The sequence below is a fragment of the Chelonia mydas genome, chromosome 3 (assembly GCF_015237465.2).
Source record: "Chelonia mydas isolate rCheMyd1 chromosome 3, rCheMyd1.pri.v2, whole genome shotgun sequence".
NCBI lineage: Eukaryota > Metazoa > Chordata > Testudines > Cheloniidae > Chelonia > Chelonia mydas.
Genome location: NC_057851.1, coordinates 33,983,499 through 34,002,647, shown reverse-complemented (window position 1 = coordinate 34,002,647; position 19,149 = coordinate 33,983,499). Strand labels below are relative to the sequence as shown.

At 41.6% G+C, this 19,149-nt stretch overlaps 1 protein-coding gene across 1 annotated transcript in view; it reads left to right on the top strand.

Annotated features, from left to right (window-relative positions):
* ALLC (allantoicase) overlaps positions 1-19,149 on the top strand; it is a 38,260-nt gene that overhangs the window by 9,872 nt on the left and 9,239 nt on the right. The window contains 8 exon segments of the mRNA XM_037893481.2: positions 770-866; positions 2,843-2,893; positions 7,438-7,525; positions 8,766-8,883; positions 9,323-9,330; positions 14,461-14,540; positions 15,959-16,091; positions 18,488-18,643. Of these exon segments, the coding sequence (XP_037749409.2) occupies positions 770-866; positions 2,843-2,893; positions 7,438-7,525; positions 8,766-8,883; positions 9,323-9,330; positions 14,461-14,540; positions 15,959-16,091; positions 18,488-18,643 (731 nt within the window).

Below are 19,149 nucleotides of genomic sequence, written 5' to 3'. Positions count from 1 at the left end.
ACATTTCCCTGCATCTGAATGACAAGGGGATTCACCCTGAAGGAGGGCAGGCAGTGCTGCTCTTATCCTTCCTCATGATCTTTGCAGTGAAATGGCAGCTTTCAGTCAAGGCTTGTGGCATGGAGGAACCCCTGATGACAGCTGCTTAGCTGTTGTGGCTGATACAGTGCATTCACTAGCTCCCTGGGCTATGCTTGCTCTCCTGCTAGCATTGTCCTCCTTTATGTCGCACACTGAAGAGAAGTCAACCAGCACTTGATTCTCCCAGAAGATTTCCCACCACGGGGAGCATCCTACCGAGTCTAGGCTGGCACAAAGAGACATGGACCTGAAGCAATTCTGAACCCTCTTAGAACATGCTATATTTCATCTGCAGAAAAGAAGAGTGAGGGGAGTGATTAATAGACGGTGAACTTTGATATCGTGATGCAAGAAGGTAAATTAAGAATCTACTATTTACAGCTTTGAAAAATATGTGGACTTTTTATTTATTAAAATTTGATTTAACTCCCACACCTAATCATATTTTTGTTTATCTCCGATAGATGCATATTATAAATCAATGGAGATGATAAAAGCGTATCCTGACTGTTCAGATAGCTATTTTTCTTCCAGCAAGTAAATAACCCATTCCTGGAGTCCAAGTTTTCTCTGACGGCTGAGAAGCCAGGACAGAATTAATGAAATGAGAAGTTATGCTGAACATGCTCCTTTTCATTTCTCTCATTTTGTCTTCGAATAGAATAGAATACTTCACTTCTGCTTTTAGAGGAAAGATGGCTGCTCATCTCAAAGGAGAAAAACCTCATGTTTGATCTGACTTTCTCCACCGGAATGATTTGGTGTGTGAAGCTGTAGGAGGAAAGGTAAATGTATGCAATTCAAAACACAAATTGTGCTTTTAGCGTAGATTATACTTGACATTTCTACAGCTATTTCCTACTGAAGATCTAAAAGTGTTTTGCAGACACCAATGAATTAAGTCTCTCAACATTCATGTGTGCTAAGTATTATTATCCACATTTTACAGATGGGAAAAAGGAGACACAGAGAAATTAAGAGATTTGCCAAAGGTCACACAGGAAGTCTTTGGCAGAGCCAGGAATAGAATCCACAAGTCTTAATTTGCAGTTTTATAATCTGAACACAAAGTCTTTCCTAGTGTTCAAATTCTGAAGATCTAGTCAATACAATTTTTACCTATGTTGGAGCAATCCGATGAAAGGAGCTAGATATACCCAATGATATACATCCACTTTGCAACAGAGAAAATTGTCATCGTGTTTGGGTTTTCTGGGTCAATCATCCTGGCTTCCTATGCTCCAAAGAAGGGCAAGTCAGTAATAATGCTATAGATGATGCATTACGACAAGGTTGTAGAAGGAGACAAAAAAGAAACCCCACATAATTCTCCAGTAGAGTGACAAAAGTGGTGTCGATAACAATGACCATCTTGCAGGAATGTACTTCCTACAGATGCAAGACAATTAGGTGACCAATGGTTCTTTTCTTCAACATGCTTCATGTTGCTGGCATTGCAAGTTTCATCACTTAGGTCAGTGACAATCCTGCTTGGCACCACACTTGCCCAAGACAAAGAAGGCTCTTGTTCCTTGTCACTCGAGGAGAATGACTTGTAGATGCACATATAAAGAGAAGAATCCTTCATACACAACATCTCACCATCCCGATCAAAGCAGCACTCTCATCCCTTGGCTACCATCAAAAAACAGCCACCACGGGAGCACCTAGCAAACTCAGCAGAGGACTCTGCTAAATTTGCCCAAGGTCAGCTGATCGGAAGGACCACAAGCAATGTGGAGAATGCAGTGAATTTGTATGCTCTGACAACTCCATACTGATGCTGACGTGTAAAAATTGTATACTGACTCACACTCAATGAGACTCCAGCTAGTTCTTTCAATTTGCTCGTTAAATAAAGATTTTTCACCTAAAACATTAAAGAATTATTCTTAGTTTCTGAATGCATTTGGGGGACAAAAGTCCCCCACAATATATTTAATGTAACTTTTTTCTCAATACTGGATGAAGGTTAAAGAAAAAGGTGCTCTGCTGTAAAATGAACCATGTCCTTAAGATTGTTCAGTTTGGCATATGTATGTACAAAACACAAATACATATTCACAAATATAGGATTGCATCTCATTGATGGAGGTACCAGTAGTATACCTCCACTAGCAGGGCTTCTTGTCCTGCAGCTACGAGGAGATAAGAATCCTCAGTGGAAGGCCAGGTGTGTCCTGGTTTGTGATTAAAAAGATATTTTGTCCACTTGTTTTTTCTGCATCATGTCATGTGAATCCTTATAACAATGCTTCTAGTCTGAAGAACCACTCAAGAAGGTGGAGGTTTTTCAGGTGTACGCATCATAAGTTATTTACAAAGAAAATGAAACAAACCCTTCCCTATGTCACAGCAGTAGGTAAATTTTTTGTAAATAAAGATGCGGAAAGAAGAGTAAGGCCCTGATCCTCAAGCAAACAATTGAACTCAATGGGGTTCTGTGCAGGTTCATTGGAGTACAGTATTGGAAAGAGAAATGCATACAAAGATGGAGAAAGAAGAGTAAGGTCCCGATCCTCAAACAAACGATTGAATTCAGTGGGGTTCTATGCAGGTTCATTGGAGTATTGGAAAGAGAAATGCATACACAGAAATAATTTTTTTTTTAAATATGGTCTTATATGTATATGTCTATAAGCCTTTAGGCAACTTAATATTTTATTTTTACTGGATAACTTAACATTGCACTAGGAAATGAAATGAAATAAAATAGTATATATTTAAAATTATTTTATTTTTATTTTTTTTATTTGTGTAGGTTTTATTTGCAACGGATGACTTTTTTGCTCCTGCGGAGAATCTCTTGAAGGTATAGTAGGCTGACATTCCCCACTTTGGAGGGTATGCATGGACTGTTAAGATTTTAGGCTTCAGAGGCAGGGACTGTAACTTACTGTCAGAGACCAGGACGTGGGCAATCATGCCTAGTGGTTAGAGCGGGAGTCAGCTGTCAGAACCTAGAGTCAGAGCCAAAGACAGAAGTGAGGAGTCAGAGGAGAGGGTCAGAGCTGGGTTACTTAGAGTGAGACAGGGCTAAGAACAAGCAAGTACCGGAGCCAGGGGTGAAAGTGGGCTGGTACGGGCTGGTACGGCATACTGGTAAGAAGGCAGCACTGGCCTGTACCCAACTGATATTAAAGCACTGCTGCAGCAGCACTTGAACGTTGCTGACCCTCCGTTGGTGGCCCTTCCGGTAGGGACCCTACCAGCAGGGCTGCCAACAGGGGGAAAAGGGGCAGCTGCCCCGGGGCCAGCGATTTAAAAGGGCCCAGGGCTCCCGGCCACCGCTGCTGCTACCATTGGCTTTACTGGAAATTACTTACCTTGTAATTATGCTCCTCCCTTTGCAAGATTCTTGTTCTTGGCTCCCTAGTTGAGACAGGTAGAACTTCCTTAGTAGTCTAAGGGCAGTGGGAGTGGGTAGAAGCACAAAACCTCCTTGGTCCCCAATGGTGGTTGTGTGTGGAATGTAACTGTAATCCCTAGAACCTTCCAGTCACATCCTAAATTAGCAAGAAGTAAAAGTTCACCAAATAGCATCAAGCCAATCATTGAAAAATTAATGCCTCTGAAATGCAGCACAATACAAACCGATCAAGATGTAGAGATAAACACCACCAGCTGAAGATGTCTGTGCAGGAAGCAAACCCCGTTGTGTGCATTGATTATGCAAAAACATGCTTGCATTATTATGAGAACATAAGAATGGCCAGGCTGCATCAAACCAACAGTCTATATAGCCCAGTATCCTGTCTTCTGACAGTGGCCGGTGCCAGAAGCTTTGGAGGGAAAGAACAGAACAGGGCAATTATTGAGAGATCCATCCCCTGTTATCCAGTCCCACCTTCTGACAGTTAGAGATTTAGGGACACCCAGAGCACGGCGTTGCGTCCCTGAATTTCTTGGCTAATAGCCATTGATGGACCTATGCTCCATGAACTTGTCTAATTCTTTTTTGAACCCTGTTATACTTTTGGCCTTTAAAACTTCTCCTGGCAATATGTTCCACAAGTTGACTGTGCGTTATGTGGAGTACTTCCCATTGCTACTTCATCTTTTGCATCCCGCCCATTAGCTGGTTTCGTCCAACTCTTGCCTCTTGTCGTTAACCTGGATTGCTGTTTGAGGCAGTGACTACCTTTTTACTGTGTGTTTGTACAGTGCCAAGCACAATAGGAGCTAGTGCAATACAAATAAATAAAAAGGCTTCCCTTCAAACTTTGAGGGGGTGGGTGGATGAATGTGAATCCTAAATGATAAAATCTTCTGAGAAGCAGAATTACTAGGTAGGAGATTTTTCTTTCTCTAAAGATGCCATCCAGGCAGGAGTCTCACTCCTAAGGTATATCTACACTTTGAGAAGGGGAGGTTGAGGACAAATACCCAGTCCAACTGTGATCAAGCTATTGCCGAGGTATTCAACCTTATTTCATTTGTGGACCCTTAAAAATTTTTGAATGGAGGTGCAGACACCTTCGAAAATCTTAGACATAGTCTACGGACCCCCCAAAATCCGTGGACCACAGGTTGTTGAAAACCACAGTTCTGTGGTAATGACAACATATCACAGACCCCTCAGACATAGTCTTCAGACCCCCGGGGATCCACGGACCACAAGCTGAAAACCCCTGAGCTAGTGCATTAAAAATAGATTGTAGTTGTGGAGATTTGAGCAGCATGAGGAGCTAGTGCCCCCCTTGCTGAGTACAATCCTGTCAGAGATGCTAGTGTGGCTAGCCCCTCCCACCACTTGCACCACCACAGCTACACTCTATTTTTAGTGTGTTAGCTTGATCAGAGCAGGTGCAGGTATGTCTCCTCAAGCTGGGGACATACCCTTAGAGATTGAGACACCTGAGGGATGCACCAAGCGAAAACCATGAATAAAACCACAACAAGGCCCAAGAACAAGCCCAGTGTTAACAACATGAATACAGCTGGCTGAAAAATGGAAATTCCTTCCCAGGAAAGACTATATATTCTTGAATTTTGTTTTTTTTAACCAGACCAGAACAAAATGTTAAAAAATTGAAATTTTGTGCAGGAAGGAATTTCCAGAAACATTCAGTTTTGGGAGAACCAAAATGGAGGTTTTTGGCTTGCTGGCTGCCTGCCTGTCAGGCTTCCTGGCTGGCTGGCTTCCCTGGGAGCCTGGGGAAGTGACTAGCCAGGCAGCTGGGCAGCCTGGGAACAGGCTGTCTCGGGAGTCTGGAGATCAGGCCTGCTGGGGAGTCAGCCAGGTGGGCTGCTAGGTAACAGGGACCTGGCCACCCCACAGAAGCCAGCTAATCAGGGAGATGGCCAGTGGCTCCCCAAGTACCCCTTAGAGTGAGGAAGCTAGCTAGGCAGGAGGTGGGCCACCAAGCTTTCTGAGTAGCCCATAGAGCTGGCTACCAGACCACGCAGCTCCCTTAGCAGGCTGGGAGCTGGGGAGCCTGGAACAGGCTAGCCTAGTGACCCTGGGAGCCCTTGCTCCTCAACATCTCACTTGGTGGGCTGCTGGAGAGCCTGAGCCCAGAAAGCTGGCCACCCTGGGGAGCTGGGCTGTCTGTCTGGCTTCCCTGGCTGTGCAGTGGATGCCTGCTAGGTGAGAAGCTGGGCAGCCTAGGGAGCCAGAGGGACCCTAGGTTCTCCAATATCCTACCAGGCAGCCTGCCAAGCAGCTGGTGGGGAGCCCAGGGAGGCAGGCAGTGGGTGGGCACGCTGGCAGGAAACCAGATGCCTGGCTTCCATCAAACATTATGACTGAATGGACACATTCCACAGGAATACGTCAATTCCACAGAACAGAATTTTCCACAAGAAAACATCTGACCAGTTCCAGACATGAAAAAGAAGGAATTTTTGCATGTGCATTTTTGTTTTGAGCATAAAAGAAGGGCCAGATACCTCCCTGTTTCAGGGCACCTCAGTCACTACCCCATGTAGTGCACTGCCTGGCCAGTCCGTTTGGTGTCTCAGTCACAAACACCCCACACGCGTTCACCACATGTGTATTTATTCTTTCCTTACAAAGTATCACAGGGTAGTGCAGGGTTACAGCAAGTAGAGGATTCCACACAACCTTCACTCCTCAGCCCAGGCTCACCCTCTGAATGCTATGGTCCGCCCACTAATATCCTCCCAATTACTGAGCCAATTGCCCCATTAGCCTAGCAATCGCCACCCAATTGTCAGTGATCCCCAAAGGAAATTGATTAATTGGTTTCAATTAAGCCTGTACTCTTCTCAATGCTGGAGCAACCTCAGTGACCAAGATGCTATTAATAGTGCCAGGTCACATGCCCCAGAACACTAGGCTTAATATTATAGCCTGTAGGCAACCAGAAACAAAGGATCTGGTTCTGCATTGTCTTTTCCATTATGGAGTCATTTACACTTGTGCAAAGTAACGGTAAGGTAGCTGTACAATGAGCCAGTTGGTAATAATGAAGGGTGGTGGCCCCTATTACCTCTGACATCTTCATTGTGACAGGTGGCTCTTGCTACTTTTGATAAAGGAAACATTTGTACAGTCTTGTTTATGATTACCAAACTTTTTGATTCTTGATTACTGATTTATTTCAACTGCTGTCTCATTACTACTGTAATAATAACTTCTGAAAGGTACCCAGGTGTAATCAGAATTCAGGCATTACAGGACAGTGGAAACTATTTCAGTGAATCAAGTGGGATTTCCCCTCTCCCGCTGCATCAACTACCATTTCCTTTAATCTCCTAGTAAATAATAGCACAAACATTTAGGAACATAGGAACTGAAGAGTGGAAGGGACCTCCTATGTCCCAGAGTCCAGTTCCCTGCTTTTTGATGACAACCCTGCCATATAATCCTGTTCATACGTCTTTCAAGCTCCATCTTAAAACTAGTTAGGTTAACTAGTTTTCTTTGCACACATTCTTCCTCTGACTGCACCTCTTTTGAGGAAGCAACTTTAAAATACATTTTAGCTTTGATTAGAATTTATGACGACTTTCAAATACTTCCATTTAAAATACAAAAACAGTTAGCAAACTGTTCCTACGATCATTACACATGCAAAAATCTCACTGATATCGGTGGGGTTACTCTGGATTGATACCATATATGTAACTGAAAGAAAAAAACTGGCACATGGAAGTCCAGTTCCCCAGTTGAAGTAGATCAGTATAAATTCATTATTTGATGCATCTGATATTTTTCTAGAGACAAGAATGACACCTATATGCTCCTTTACTAACAAAATCAGTCAAGCGGCTTGAAACCTGCATGTTCTATGCTGGTCAAAATTCTGTGCTCAATACGCTAAGCTTAGTGGAGTTGTATTGGTATAAGTGAGGAGAGAATATGGCCTGTTGTTCTTATTTATTTTTTAGAAAAACAGTCCAGTTTTTAAACCAGATGAATTGACTGATTATGGCGGATGGACGGATGGATGGGAGACAAGGAGGAAAAGGGTTCCAGGTAATACGTTTAAGATTAGTCCCTTAATAAATAGTAACAGTAGAGGATTTGCAGAAGAGGTGGGAAGAGGAGAGGAAATTGACTGACATCATTGTGAAGCCTTCCAGTTTTGAGAGTGGTGAATTTGGAGTTGTTGGGACTGAATGAACCAGAAACGCCAAATGAATCTTTCACAGTGTGAACCACCTCATGGACTAAAACTACCGGCTTGGGTTCATCCAATCTATAGGAATCCAGACCTTCATTTTTGCACAGTCATATTGAATGGCAAGAGTTTAACCAGTAGATAAATTCATGAGTTTAATGCATACTGAAAAGCTCCAGAAACTGCTTACAAACTTCCTGGGAGTTGAGTTCTTTTTGTGCTTTAAGTATCCATTCTGTGATGGTTCTTGTTGTCAAGACCTGCTCTTTTGTGTTTTGTTTTTATTTGAAGTCCAAGTACTGCATATACACTTGTACTGATTTGGAGAGACTCCTAAACCTGCCATTGCTCATTCCAAAATAGAGATGGACCCAAACCAAAATGCTGGATCCAAATACCCCTAAACTTAGATGTATTCAAAATCCAGACTTAGGTCTTTGTCTGAATTTTTAAAATGTCCTCTATTTTATAATGGTGTGAACCAAACTCCCAAGTACAAGCACGCTCAAAATTCTGGGGTTTTGAAATCCAGATCTGAATTCAAATTCTGTGGTCTGAGCTCATCTTTTCTCCCAAATACACGCACATTGCCACATTTTGAGAAAAGGCAACCAGATAGCCAAGTTTGGAATAATTCTTTCTTAAAGAGTTGTCGACCTAGCCTTTGATTTTCTGTCCAAGGCCTTAGGAAACACCTTTTCAAAATCCAAACATCTAATGCTCTTCAAAATGCCACTGTAACAATCAGCAATTTGGTACTACTCGTGTTTTGTCAAGTATGCCTAGTGTCTTTATGGAGTTCTTCAGGTTTTGATTACATGCAAATTCCTTCACAAATAAATTGGAATGTGTTGTAGCTTTTTGATTGTTTTACACATAAGTTGATTTTACAAAAGCACAGATCTGAACACCTCCAAATTTTTGGTGGTGTTGAGGACTGTATCTGGATCTAAAGTTAACCACTTGAGCCCTTTTCTTGAACATATGTAAAAAGAAGGGTTGTACTCGCTAAATATTGTTGAAGAAAATTGCCATTTTTATTCCCTGGTGTTATATTAAACTCGTTAGAAAAGCAGTTTGTCCTCTGTCTTTCAGGACATGATTGGTGTATTATCCAGTTGGGAGTACCAGGTATTGTCCGTGGATTTGAGGTAAACACATCTTTCTTTGCTGGAAACTGTGCTCCTCGTATATCAATTCAAGTCTGACACATGTCAGACATGACACGCATGTCTGACACAAGGTAACTAATAAATTAATTTCTAGAAGGTCTCCAGATGTCTTAGTGCAGTCTTTCCCAAACTTACAACAGTTGCGTACCCCTTTTGAGACATTTGACTTACCGATGTACCCCTTCTCCGGTGAAGATAATTTTGGGGGGTGGGGGGTGGTAGCCACATTTTTATAACACACTCCTAATTCATTTCATTCTGGATTAAATGTTTATTAGAAGTAATTACAAAATTATATTACATACAGTTGAAACAAAAATTTTAATAGAAATAATAGTTACATATAGAAATAGTACTAGAAATAATTAAAATAATAGAAATGAATCAACAGTCTGGCAGAACGGCGTATTTTTATATATATAATAATATGGTGAATTCATATAATTCTGAAATTAAAAAACACTGATTTGGTTAGGTTAGTGAAGAAAGCACTAGTTTTAATACTTACTATTTCGGCACTGAAAAATTTTCAGTACAAACCAAACTGTAGTACAAGAGATGGAACTGCTTTTGACCAGACACTATTGACCAGACACTATTGCGGGGATATCTGGCTTGATGTCTGTGATCTTAAGACAAAGATGGGGCTCCACATAAATAAGACAATTTCGTTTTTTTATTTTGATGACAACCAGCGCAGAGAATCCAATCTCGCACAAATACAATGTAGGAAAAGGCAGAAGATACTTGACAGCTTTGTCCGATAGAGCTGGATATTCAGAGCTAACTCCCAACCAAAATGACGTCAGTGTATTTTGCTCAAATTTTGATTTCAGGAAGCTCTCTGAAGCCAGCTCCAGGAGCTGTTCTTCTTCTGAAGCATAGAGGTTATTTGGCAACGTTTGAACATTGATGATAAAAGGGTTCCTTATCCATTCAAAGGTGCCGTCCAGTTTAGGGAAATACTTATGAAGATCTTTCTGCAAGCTTTCCAAATGCTGCTTCTTGGTTTGCAACACATCACTTGTTAGTCAAGTTTATTACTAAGTCATGAAGAGATGGAAAGGAATCCAGTTCACGACGACTAAGATGTTTATGCCACAGTTTCAATTTTGCGACCATGGCGCTCACTTTGTCTTGAAGGAATATGGATATGAGTTTCCCTTGCACGTATAGATTGAGGTTGTTTAAATGAGCAAAGATATCTGCAATATATGCAAGTTTGCATAGCCATTTCCAGTCGTGTATACAGTCTCGCATGTTAAAGGTTTCATCTAAAAAACCTTGCAGTTCTTCTCGCAGCTCAAACAGGCGATTCAGAACTTTTCCATGCGAAAGCCAACGCACTTCAGGGTGAAATAGGAGTTGTGTCTAATCACTACCCATCTCACCACAAGCTGAGAAAACAGCCGGGCGTTCAGAGGGCAGCCTTTCACAGAATTTATTATTTTCACAGCTTCACCCAGTACTTGCTTTAGATCTGCCTGCATGTTCTGGGTGGCGAGTGCTTCCCGGTGAATGCAACAATGAGTCGATTTTGCTTCTGGCGCAACAGCTTGAATATGTGCAACAACTCCTTCCTTCGAACCAATCATGGCTCTGGCGCCATCCTTGCTTATTCGAACACAACAACTCCAATCCAAGTAATTGTTTTGATAAAGTCATCAATAACTTTAAAAATAGCTTCTCCAGTTGTATGTGTTGGCATAGGTTGGCAGAACAAAATATCATTGTGGACTTCATTATTCAGCTCCTATCTGACAAACAACAAAAGATTAGCTAAATTCACAATATCAGTGGATTCATCCGCTTGCAGTACATAGTAGTGACTCTTTTGTACTCTTGACCATAATTGCTGCTTTACGTTTTTGGCCATATCTGTGATTCTATGATGAACAGTGTTGTTTGAGAGGGGGACACAATCTATAGCTTTGCTAGCCTTGTCTCCAATCATCACTTGCACCATTACTTTGACTGCAGGTTTTACTAATGTCTCGCCAATCACTTCAGCAGCTCCGGACTTTGCAATTAAGTAAGACACACTATATGAAGCTTCCAAAGCTTTCATATTTTCACCTCCTGTCACATTACAAACTGTTTTCTGCGGCTTTTGGAGATCTTTGCACCTATTTTCAAAGAATTCTACAGGTTTTTCCTCGTATTCTTTGTTTGCTATCGAAATGGCGTTTTAGGTTGGATGGTTTCATACTTTCATTTGTGAGAGTCTCGTAACAAATCACACACAGTGGAACAGGCTCCACCTCATCGCCAGTCCACGAAAATCCCAGTTTGAGATATTCTTCAACATATTTGCGGGCTTTTTTCATTTTTCTTTGCAGCTGATACATTCAATAAACTTACAGATGGTTCATACGGTTCACTAATTTTGTCATCACAATTGTCTGATGTAGCCATATCACAGCATTTTTTGGCATAATTATCACTAACATTCGTATTTCCTTCATAATTCCATATTTCCTTCCTTTTGTATGTTTCAAACTTCCTGTTTTTAGCCAGCGATCCATTGTAAATAGAAGAGCTATTTGCTCTTTACATTGTATTGCTAATATTAGAGCCTTATTATTATGGGGGAAAGTTAAGTGCAATAATTTGTTTCTTGTGGTAGATAAAATAGTTACATTTCAGGCATTGCATGGTTAGTAGCTGGAGTGATGTAATTCCCGGAAATATCGCCTTGGGAAAACAGCACTTCTGGCAACGCAGTGTCAGAAACACTAGGTGACCAAGGCTGTGAATGATGGGGGAATACAGCTGTTGCTTCAATTGTTTTCTATCACAAGTTCACACCACTTACCCCACGGTGTTGCGTGTGCTTAATAACAAAACACATTTTAGAGAATTGCTGAAAAAGCACAAGAACAAATCCGCACAGACACACCCCTGGAATCCTGACCAGGGGTATTCTATCTGCTACCCAAGATCCATAAACCTGGAAATCCTGGATGCCCCATCATCTCAGGCATTGGCACCCTGACAGCAGGATTGTCTGGCTATGTAGACTCTCTCCTCAGGCCCTACGCTACCAGCATTCCTAGCTATCTTCGAGACACCACTGACTTCCTGAGGAAACTACAATCCATCAGTGATCTTCCTGAAAACACCATCCTGGCCACTATGGATGTAGAAACCCTCTACACCAACATTCCACACAAAGATGGACTACAAGCCGTCAGGAACAGTATCCCCGATAATGTCACGGCAAACCTGGTGGCTGAACTTTGTGACTTTGTCCTTACCCATAACTATTTCACATTTGGGGACAATGTATATCTTCAAATCAGCGGCACTGCTATGGGTACCCGCATGGCCCCATAGTATGCCAACATTTTTATGGCTGACTTAGAACAACGCTTCCTCAGCTCTCGTCCGCTAATGCCCCTACTCTACTTGCACTATATTGATGACATCTTCATCATCTGGACCCATGGAAAAGAAGCCCTTGAGGAATGCCACCATGATTTCAACAATTTCCATCCCACCATCAACCTCAGCCTGGACCAGTCCACACAAGAGATCCACTTCCTGGACACTATGGTGCTAATAAGCAATCGTCACATAAACACCACCCTATACCGGAAACCTACTGACCGCTATTCCTACCTACATGCCTCCAGCTTTCACCAAGACCACACTACATGATCCATCGTCCACAGCCAAGCTCTACGGTACAACCGCATTTGCTCCAACCCCTCAGACAGAAACAAACACCTACAAGATCTCTATCAAGCATTCTTACAATTACAATACCCACCTGCTGAAGTGAAGAAACAAATTGACAGAGCCAGAAGAGTACCCAGAAGTCACCTACTACAGGACAGGCCCAACAAAGATAATAACAGAACACCACTAGCCATCACCTTCAGCTCCCAACTAAAACCTCTCCAACGCATCATCAAGGATCTACAACTTATCCTGAAGGACGACCCATCATTCTCATAAATCTTGGGAGACAGGCCAGTCCTTGCTTACAGTAGCCCCCCAACCTGAAGCAAATACTCACCAGCAACCACACACCACGCAACAGAACCACTAACCCAGGAATCTGTCCTTGCAACAAAGCCCGTTGCCAGCTGTGTCCACATATCTATTCAGGGGACACAATCATAGGGCCTAATCACATCAGCTACACTATCAGAGGCTCGTTCACCTGCACATCTACCAATATGATATATGCCATCATGCGCCAGCAAGGCCCCTCTGCCATGTACGTTGGTCAAACTGGACAGTCTCTACGTAAAAAAATGGACACAAATCAGATGTCAAGAATTATAACATTCATAAACCAGTCGGAGAACACTTCAATCTCTCTGGTCACTCGATTACAGACCTAAAGGTCGCAATATTACAACAAAAAGACTTCAAAAACAGACTCCAACAAGAGACTGCTGAATTGGAATTAATTTGCAAACTGGATACAATTAACTTAGGCTTGAATAGAGACTGGGAGTGGATGTGTCATTACACAAAGTAAAACTATTTCCCCATGTTTATTTCCCCCCCCCCAACCACCGCCCACTGTTCCTCAGACGTTCCTGTTAACTGCTGGAAATGGCCCACCTTGATTATCACTACAAAAGGTTTTCTTCCCCACCCCCGCTCTCCAGCTGGTAATAGCTCGTCTTAAGCGATCACTCTCCTTACAGTGTGTATGATAACACCCATTTTTTCATGTTCTGTGTGTATATAAATCTCCTCACTTTCTTTTCCACTGAATGCATCCGATGAAGTGAGCTGTAGCTCACGAAAGCTTATGCTCAAATAAATTGGTTAGTCTCTAAGGTGCCACAAGTACTCCTTTTCTTTTTGCGAATACAGACTAACACGGCTGCTAGTCTGAAACAACACATCTTTTAGTTCTTAAGGAAAGAAAATCCGCCATAAAGGGCTAAATCCAGAGTCCAAAAAACCAGCCTGAGTAGTCAGGCTAGGTGCCAAGCAGATGGTAGAAATCCTACCAACCTTCCTCAGGCTTTAGATGGCTCAAGAACTACTCCATTAGAATGAATGAAGTGTATCCATGGCTCTGGATGTGGCCTTTCCACAGTGAATGATGGGAAAAACAATGTAGGAGCAAATCTTTTAGCATCATTTCTCCCCCTTCTTGCCCTGGCTCTATCTTCTCCTTTCCCTGCCTGGTGCCACACTGGTTGCTCGAGTGGGTCTGTTCTGCGCTGATATTACATATCCCTGCTATGTTCCTCCACTGTCTTCTATACAGCTATCCCTTTGTACAGCAGAACTGCACTGGTTCCACTGCCAGGGATCACTCTGGGGCTGCAGAAGAGGAGCCTGGATTTCGCTCAAAGAGAAAAATCTGAGCTATTGTAAAACAAAAAAAAATTGAAATAATTCAGCTAAAGTGTTTCTGTTAGTAGAAATAATATATCAAATACACTTCCAGCATAATATATTTTTATCGGCATGGTCCACCTAAAATAAGTATTCCTACAAAATGATCAGCTTCTTGCGACGGCATTACTCAGCTGATCAAATAGTGCTTTTACTACTTCTGACATTCTATATATTTTAATTTAAAAACAAAAATATTTCAATAGCCCTAGTTACTGACTGTGTGTGTGTTTATATTACTCCTGCAGTGGATTTACCAGAGTTTTGGCCAAGAGGGGACAGGATAGGAACTGCAGCTTCAGATGAAGAGTTAAAAGCTGTCAAGAAGGTATATGACGCTGGCCGGTTCTTGGGATTCTAATGGGATACAGAAGCTTTTACTTCTAGACCATAGTTTGAATTAGGCCTAATTTGATTCTGAGTTAATGTTGAACTCTGATGGCTTTTCAGAGATCTATTATTAGAATGAGTGTTGGTCTGAATCCAGATCCTTGTGAGCAGGTGCCCATAATACCAATTGTGCTGATGGCTTTAACGAGCATATTTACTTTGGCAGCGTCATCAAAGAGGACAACAATTTAGTGGGCATAGACACTGAATTATCCCTTCACACTTAGAGGGGGCACCTCCAAAATGGTGTTGAGACATATCTGTAGGACAGCCTAGGGAAGTTTGCATGCCTGTGCTGTACCTCTGCATTGAGTACAGGACTTCATTTCTCAGGGCTGGCACCTTTCAAGAGTTCTCAAGTCACTTATTATGTTTCAAAAAAATAAACAGGCCATTAATGTGACGTATCTAATTACCATGACAGTTTCGTTGTCCTGTACAAGGCTTTTCTTCATTTAATTCCAGTTTGTTCCAATGAATCTTGCTTACCTGTGGCCTCATGTTGGATGCTTCCATTTTTAGGCGCCAGACTTTAGATACTTTAAATATATTAAGCTGGGTACCCAAACTTAAGGCACTTTTGAAAATGGTCATGTACAGGTCACATAGGAAATCTGTGGAAGACCTGGGAATAAAAATTCAATTTCCTGACTCCAAACCACAAGATCATCCATTCTTCCCTCCTTGAATGCTGTGGGATATTTGCCTGAGTAAGGACTGCAGAATCAGACTCATAAAGTCTGTATTGCATTACATTTGGATTGAAGGTTGTTCTAGGAATATATACTAGATTTACACTAGTGTAAATCAAAAGTCACCCCCCAATGGAGTTACTTCAGACTGACACCAAATGTAACTGAGAGCAGAATACGGCCCCTTAACTCTTTATTTCATTTTTGTTTTGCAATGAAAATCTCAGCTTCGACATTATATTAGCATCATGTATTTATTTATTTGTAAATAAAAAATTGGGAAAATAAAAAGTACTTCCCTACACATTTAATCAAAGAACACCCCACCTTCATTTGAATGGTCAGTCCTCAAAAATGGATGGTTTATTTCAAACTTTCTTAGATGACAGATGAATTTCTTTGAAAGTTCAACTCAAAGGTACTTATTTTGGAACTGTATAAGCTGCTGAACACTGGGGCTTAGAATGCAAATACCATCCCAACCCTACCTGTAAAACACAGGTGATTAATAAAGGAATTCTAGCAAGTATGGGGTAGAGAAATAAGGGCTCAAATATATCAGAACATACTGGGCTGTATTAATTCTAACTAATAAACATATGGACTAAAGAAGAATATCCGTCACATTGACCCAGACAACTAATTAATTAATATTTGTTATCAGATGAAGTCAGATGAATGGACTCTTCTCGTTCCTATGAAAGAGTTGAAACCAAGATACCTTGATACTAGCCACAATTATTTTTCTGCCAGCTGTAAGAGAGAATGGACTCACATAAGGCTCAATATCTATCCAGGTAATTGATTTTTATGTATCCAGGTAAAGTAACTAGGAAAGTGCTGGGCTAGGTATAAGACTTGATATGAGGATTAGGTTTTTGCTGCTTTTGGTTGGCTAGTGGGATGATCAAGCAGAAACAAGACACGACAATAGGCAGTAAAGTCTATTAGCAGGGCATAATCTTTATAAATACAAAGCAAACAAGTTAACAAAAGCAAAAGGGTTACAAACAAAATTTTTCCCAGCCTAGAGGTTAGCCTAACCTTCAGAGTCTAGGTAGGGAGCCCTGACTTCCTCCAGATATTGTCCTCTTCTCTTCTTCCCTTCTTCTTTCTCTCCAGCAGCCCTTCCTTTTACACAGGTGTTCAAAAGGCATCTGGAGTTCGCCCCTTGTGCACTGGGGACTAGACTGTGTTCCTGAACCCTCCAACACATGGGGTTCATGATTCTAAGTCAGTCATCTTCATTTGCATCTCATCAAGTTCACTTGGTGTTTTGGGGTTCAGAACCAGAAAATGTCCTGTGAAATTCAAAGTGAATGCAGCAAGATCTGACAATTCTAGAAATCAGCAGAAAAGCAAGGAAATGTACCCTCAGATGCTGGGCTCCTCGTGCAATGAATGCTAATGTTTTAGGCTTGGGTCTTTTTTGCCTTAAATATGCTGAGGTTTCTTTATCTTTGGGTCACAGGATCAGGCAACCCTGCCTCAGACAATTGATAGTGAATAGTTCCAAAATGAACACATCAGCTAACAGGGAAATAGTGGAAATCTATTTTAGGCACATAACCCTCTCTGTGACCATTGGATTGCATTTAGTGATCCAAAGGTGATTGTAATTATGTGAGATAGACTTCAGTCCTTAGGAAACTAGCCTGTCCCGAGCAGTTTAATACCTTCAGGGGTCTGGCAGTTTTCCAGGGCCAGAGCGCTAGACTGTGAAGGAAGGAGGACCTGAGATGGAGGAGGTGCCAGACCAGGCCTCCTGAGCAATGTCAGTCCTGGCTAACACTGTTGTTTCTGGTAGGAACAACCTGTTTTCTCCCAGCCTTCTTTCCTTCATTTCCCTGCCTCCCCCTGATGCTGATCTCACTTATGTATTTGTGTGTGAAGCATGCACAGGAAGCAGTATGGGGTGAACCGGGGAGAGAAAGTGGCTGAGGATGGAACAGAACAGGGAGACAGAAAAAGTAGCTCTGCACATAAAAGTTGGTGGCTTGGAGCAGAAAGCTCATTGCCAGTCAGAATGGGGCCTTCCTGCGGCAATTACGAGGGACCAGAGGTCAGCCAGAGAAGCCTCTTTCTGTTATGTGCATATCTTGGGATTTCCAAATTTGTGAGTTTAATTAGTTTTTTGGTGAGTTCAATTTAAAAAATATATACACCACTGCCAGCAGCCATGCACACAGTTGTGTAGCTCCTGTGGAGATAAACACCACAAGAAGTACCATCTCAGAAAGACAGCTTCATTTGTGGCCCCTGATTGGTCCAGGCACCCTATTTAAGCCCAGGAGGAGTTCCAGGAATTGCATGTGCAACAAGATGGACTCTATTGCCACTGCCAGTTGTAGTGTTGGGCCTGCCCCTCTTGATCTTGGACTCCTGGTTCCTGACTCTAGCTCTGATCTTTGGTGCTGTTCCTGGCCTCTGACCATCACTGCTCCGACCACTAGGCATGACTACCCAATCCCCAGTCATGACAGTTGCCTGATTTAAATTTCCTAATGCATTAGTATACATCTGGATAAAGGATGCACAGTATAACAGCAGCTTCTTTTGTAATAAACTGTTCAAATGGAATTTAAAATAATATTTTGGCTTTTTAACAAATTTCTGAAATGCTCGTGAGAAGGCATACTCCTAGAAGAAACTTTGGAGCAATCATAGAAATGTAAGGCTGGAAGGAATCTCAAGAGATCATCTAATCCATTCCCACCACACTGAGGCAGGACCAAGTATATCTAGAATGCACAAATATATCCAGAACTGTGTTGTTATAAAGCTTGTTTGATGCTTCTATCAGTTTTGCTCTTTGATTCTCAGTGTGAATTTTATAAACTTTTATAAACTCTACACAATGGTTTAAAGGGATTGACAGTATTCTCAGATACTACTGCACAGGGATTATTAGTGCACTGATATGTATCATGGATATCCTTCTGGCCTTGATGTTTATTAATGACATAATAAACTGAAGAACCCCAGTGTGGAAACGTGTCATGATCAGCTTCCACACTGAAATCCAAACCCTTTCCTTTCATTCCAGTGTCTGTACATTAAAAGGAAAGTACAGTATATCTTGCATTTGCCATCTGTGCTGTACACTGCATCTGAATATGTATAAGCATGGCCCTCATGGTTCTATTCATTCTTAAAGATAAAAATCGTTCACTTTAATTTTATTTTTTGACAGATGGTGGGATTGCACATTTCAAAGTGTATGGTGTTGTGCAGAAAGACTGGTCAGCTTCTGGCCCAAATGACTTGGATGACTTGGTGGCAATGGAGAATGGGGGTATTTGTGTTGGATTTAGCAGTGCTCAATTAGGCCACCCAAGAAATATTCTAGGTAAGTTAAAGGCATTACTATTTCTGGTTTTAAATACTAAAAGTAAACTGTATTCACAGCATAGAATCAATGTTAATCATTCTCCTATGTAGTTTAACAAAAACTCCCTCTTTGGTCACAGTAGTTACGATAACTGGTTTAAAGTCGAATTTACTGAACTATGATTCAGTCCTATAGTCTTTTCTCAAACAAAACTCACATGAGATGCAGGTCTGGGCCCTACCCACATAGCTATATGAACTTACCAATTAAATATATTTGTTTTATTAACTTAATTTGTGATAGATGCAATCTTCCATATGGGCCAGGATTTCTAATGCCATCTGTAAACAAGGATTTCACTTCTAGGCCACTGCTCAGTAGTAAATTTAAATTGTTACATTTAGAGGGCTCATTCTGTAGCCAGAGCTCAGATTATCTTCTCCTGTGGCAAAAACTTTGGGAAGGAACTTTTTAAAAAGAAGACCACAAGGATTTCCTCATGGAGAATCCCCTGTAGCATGTAG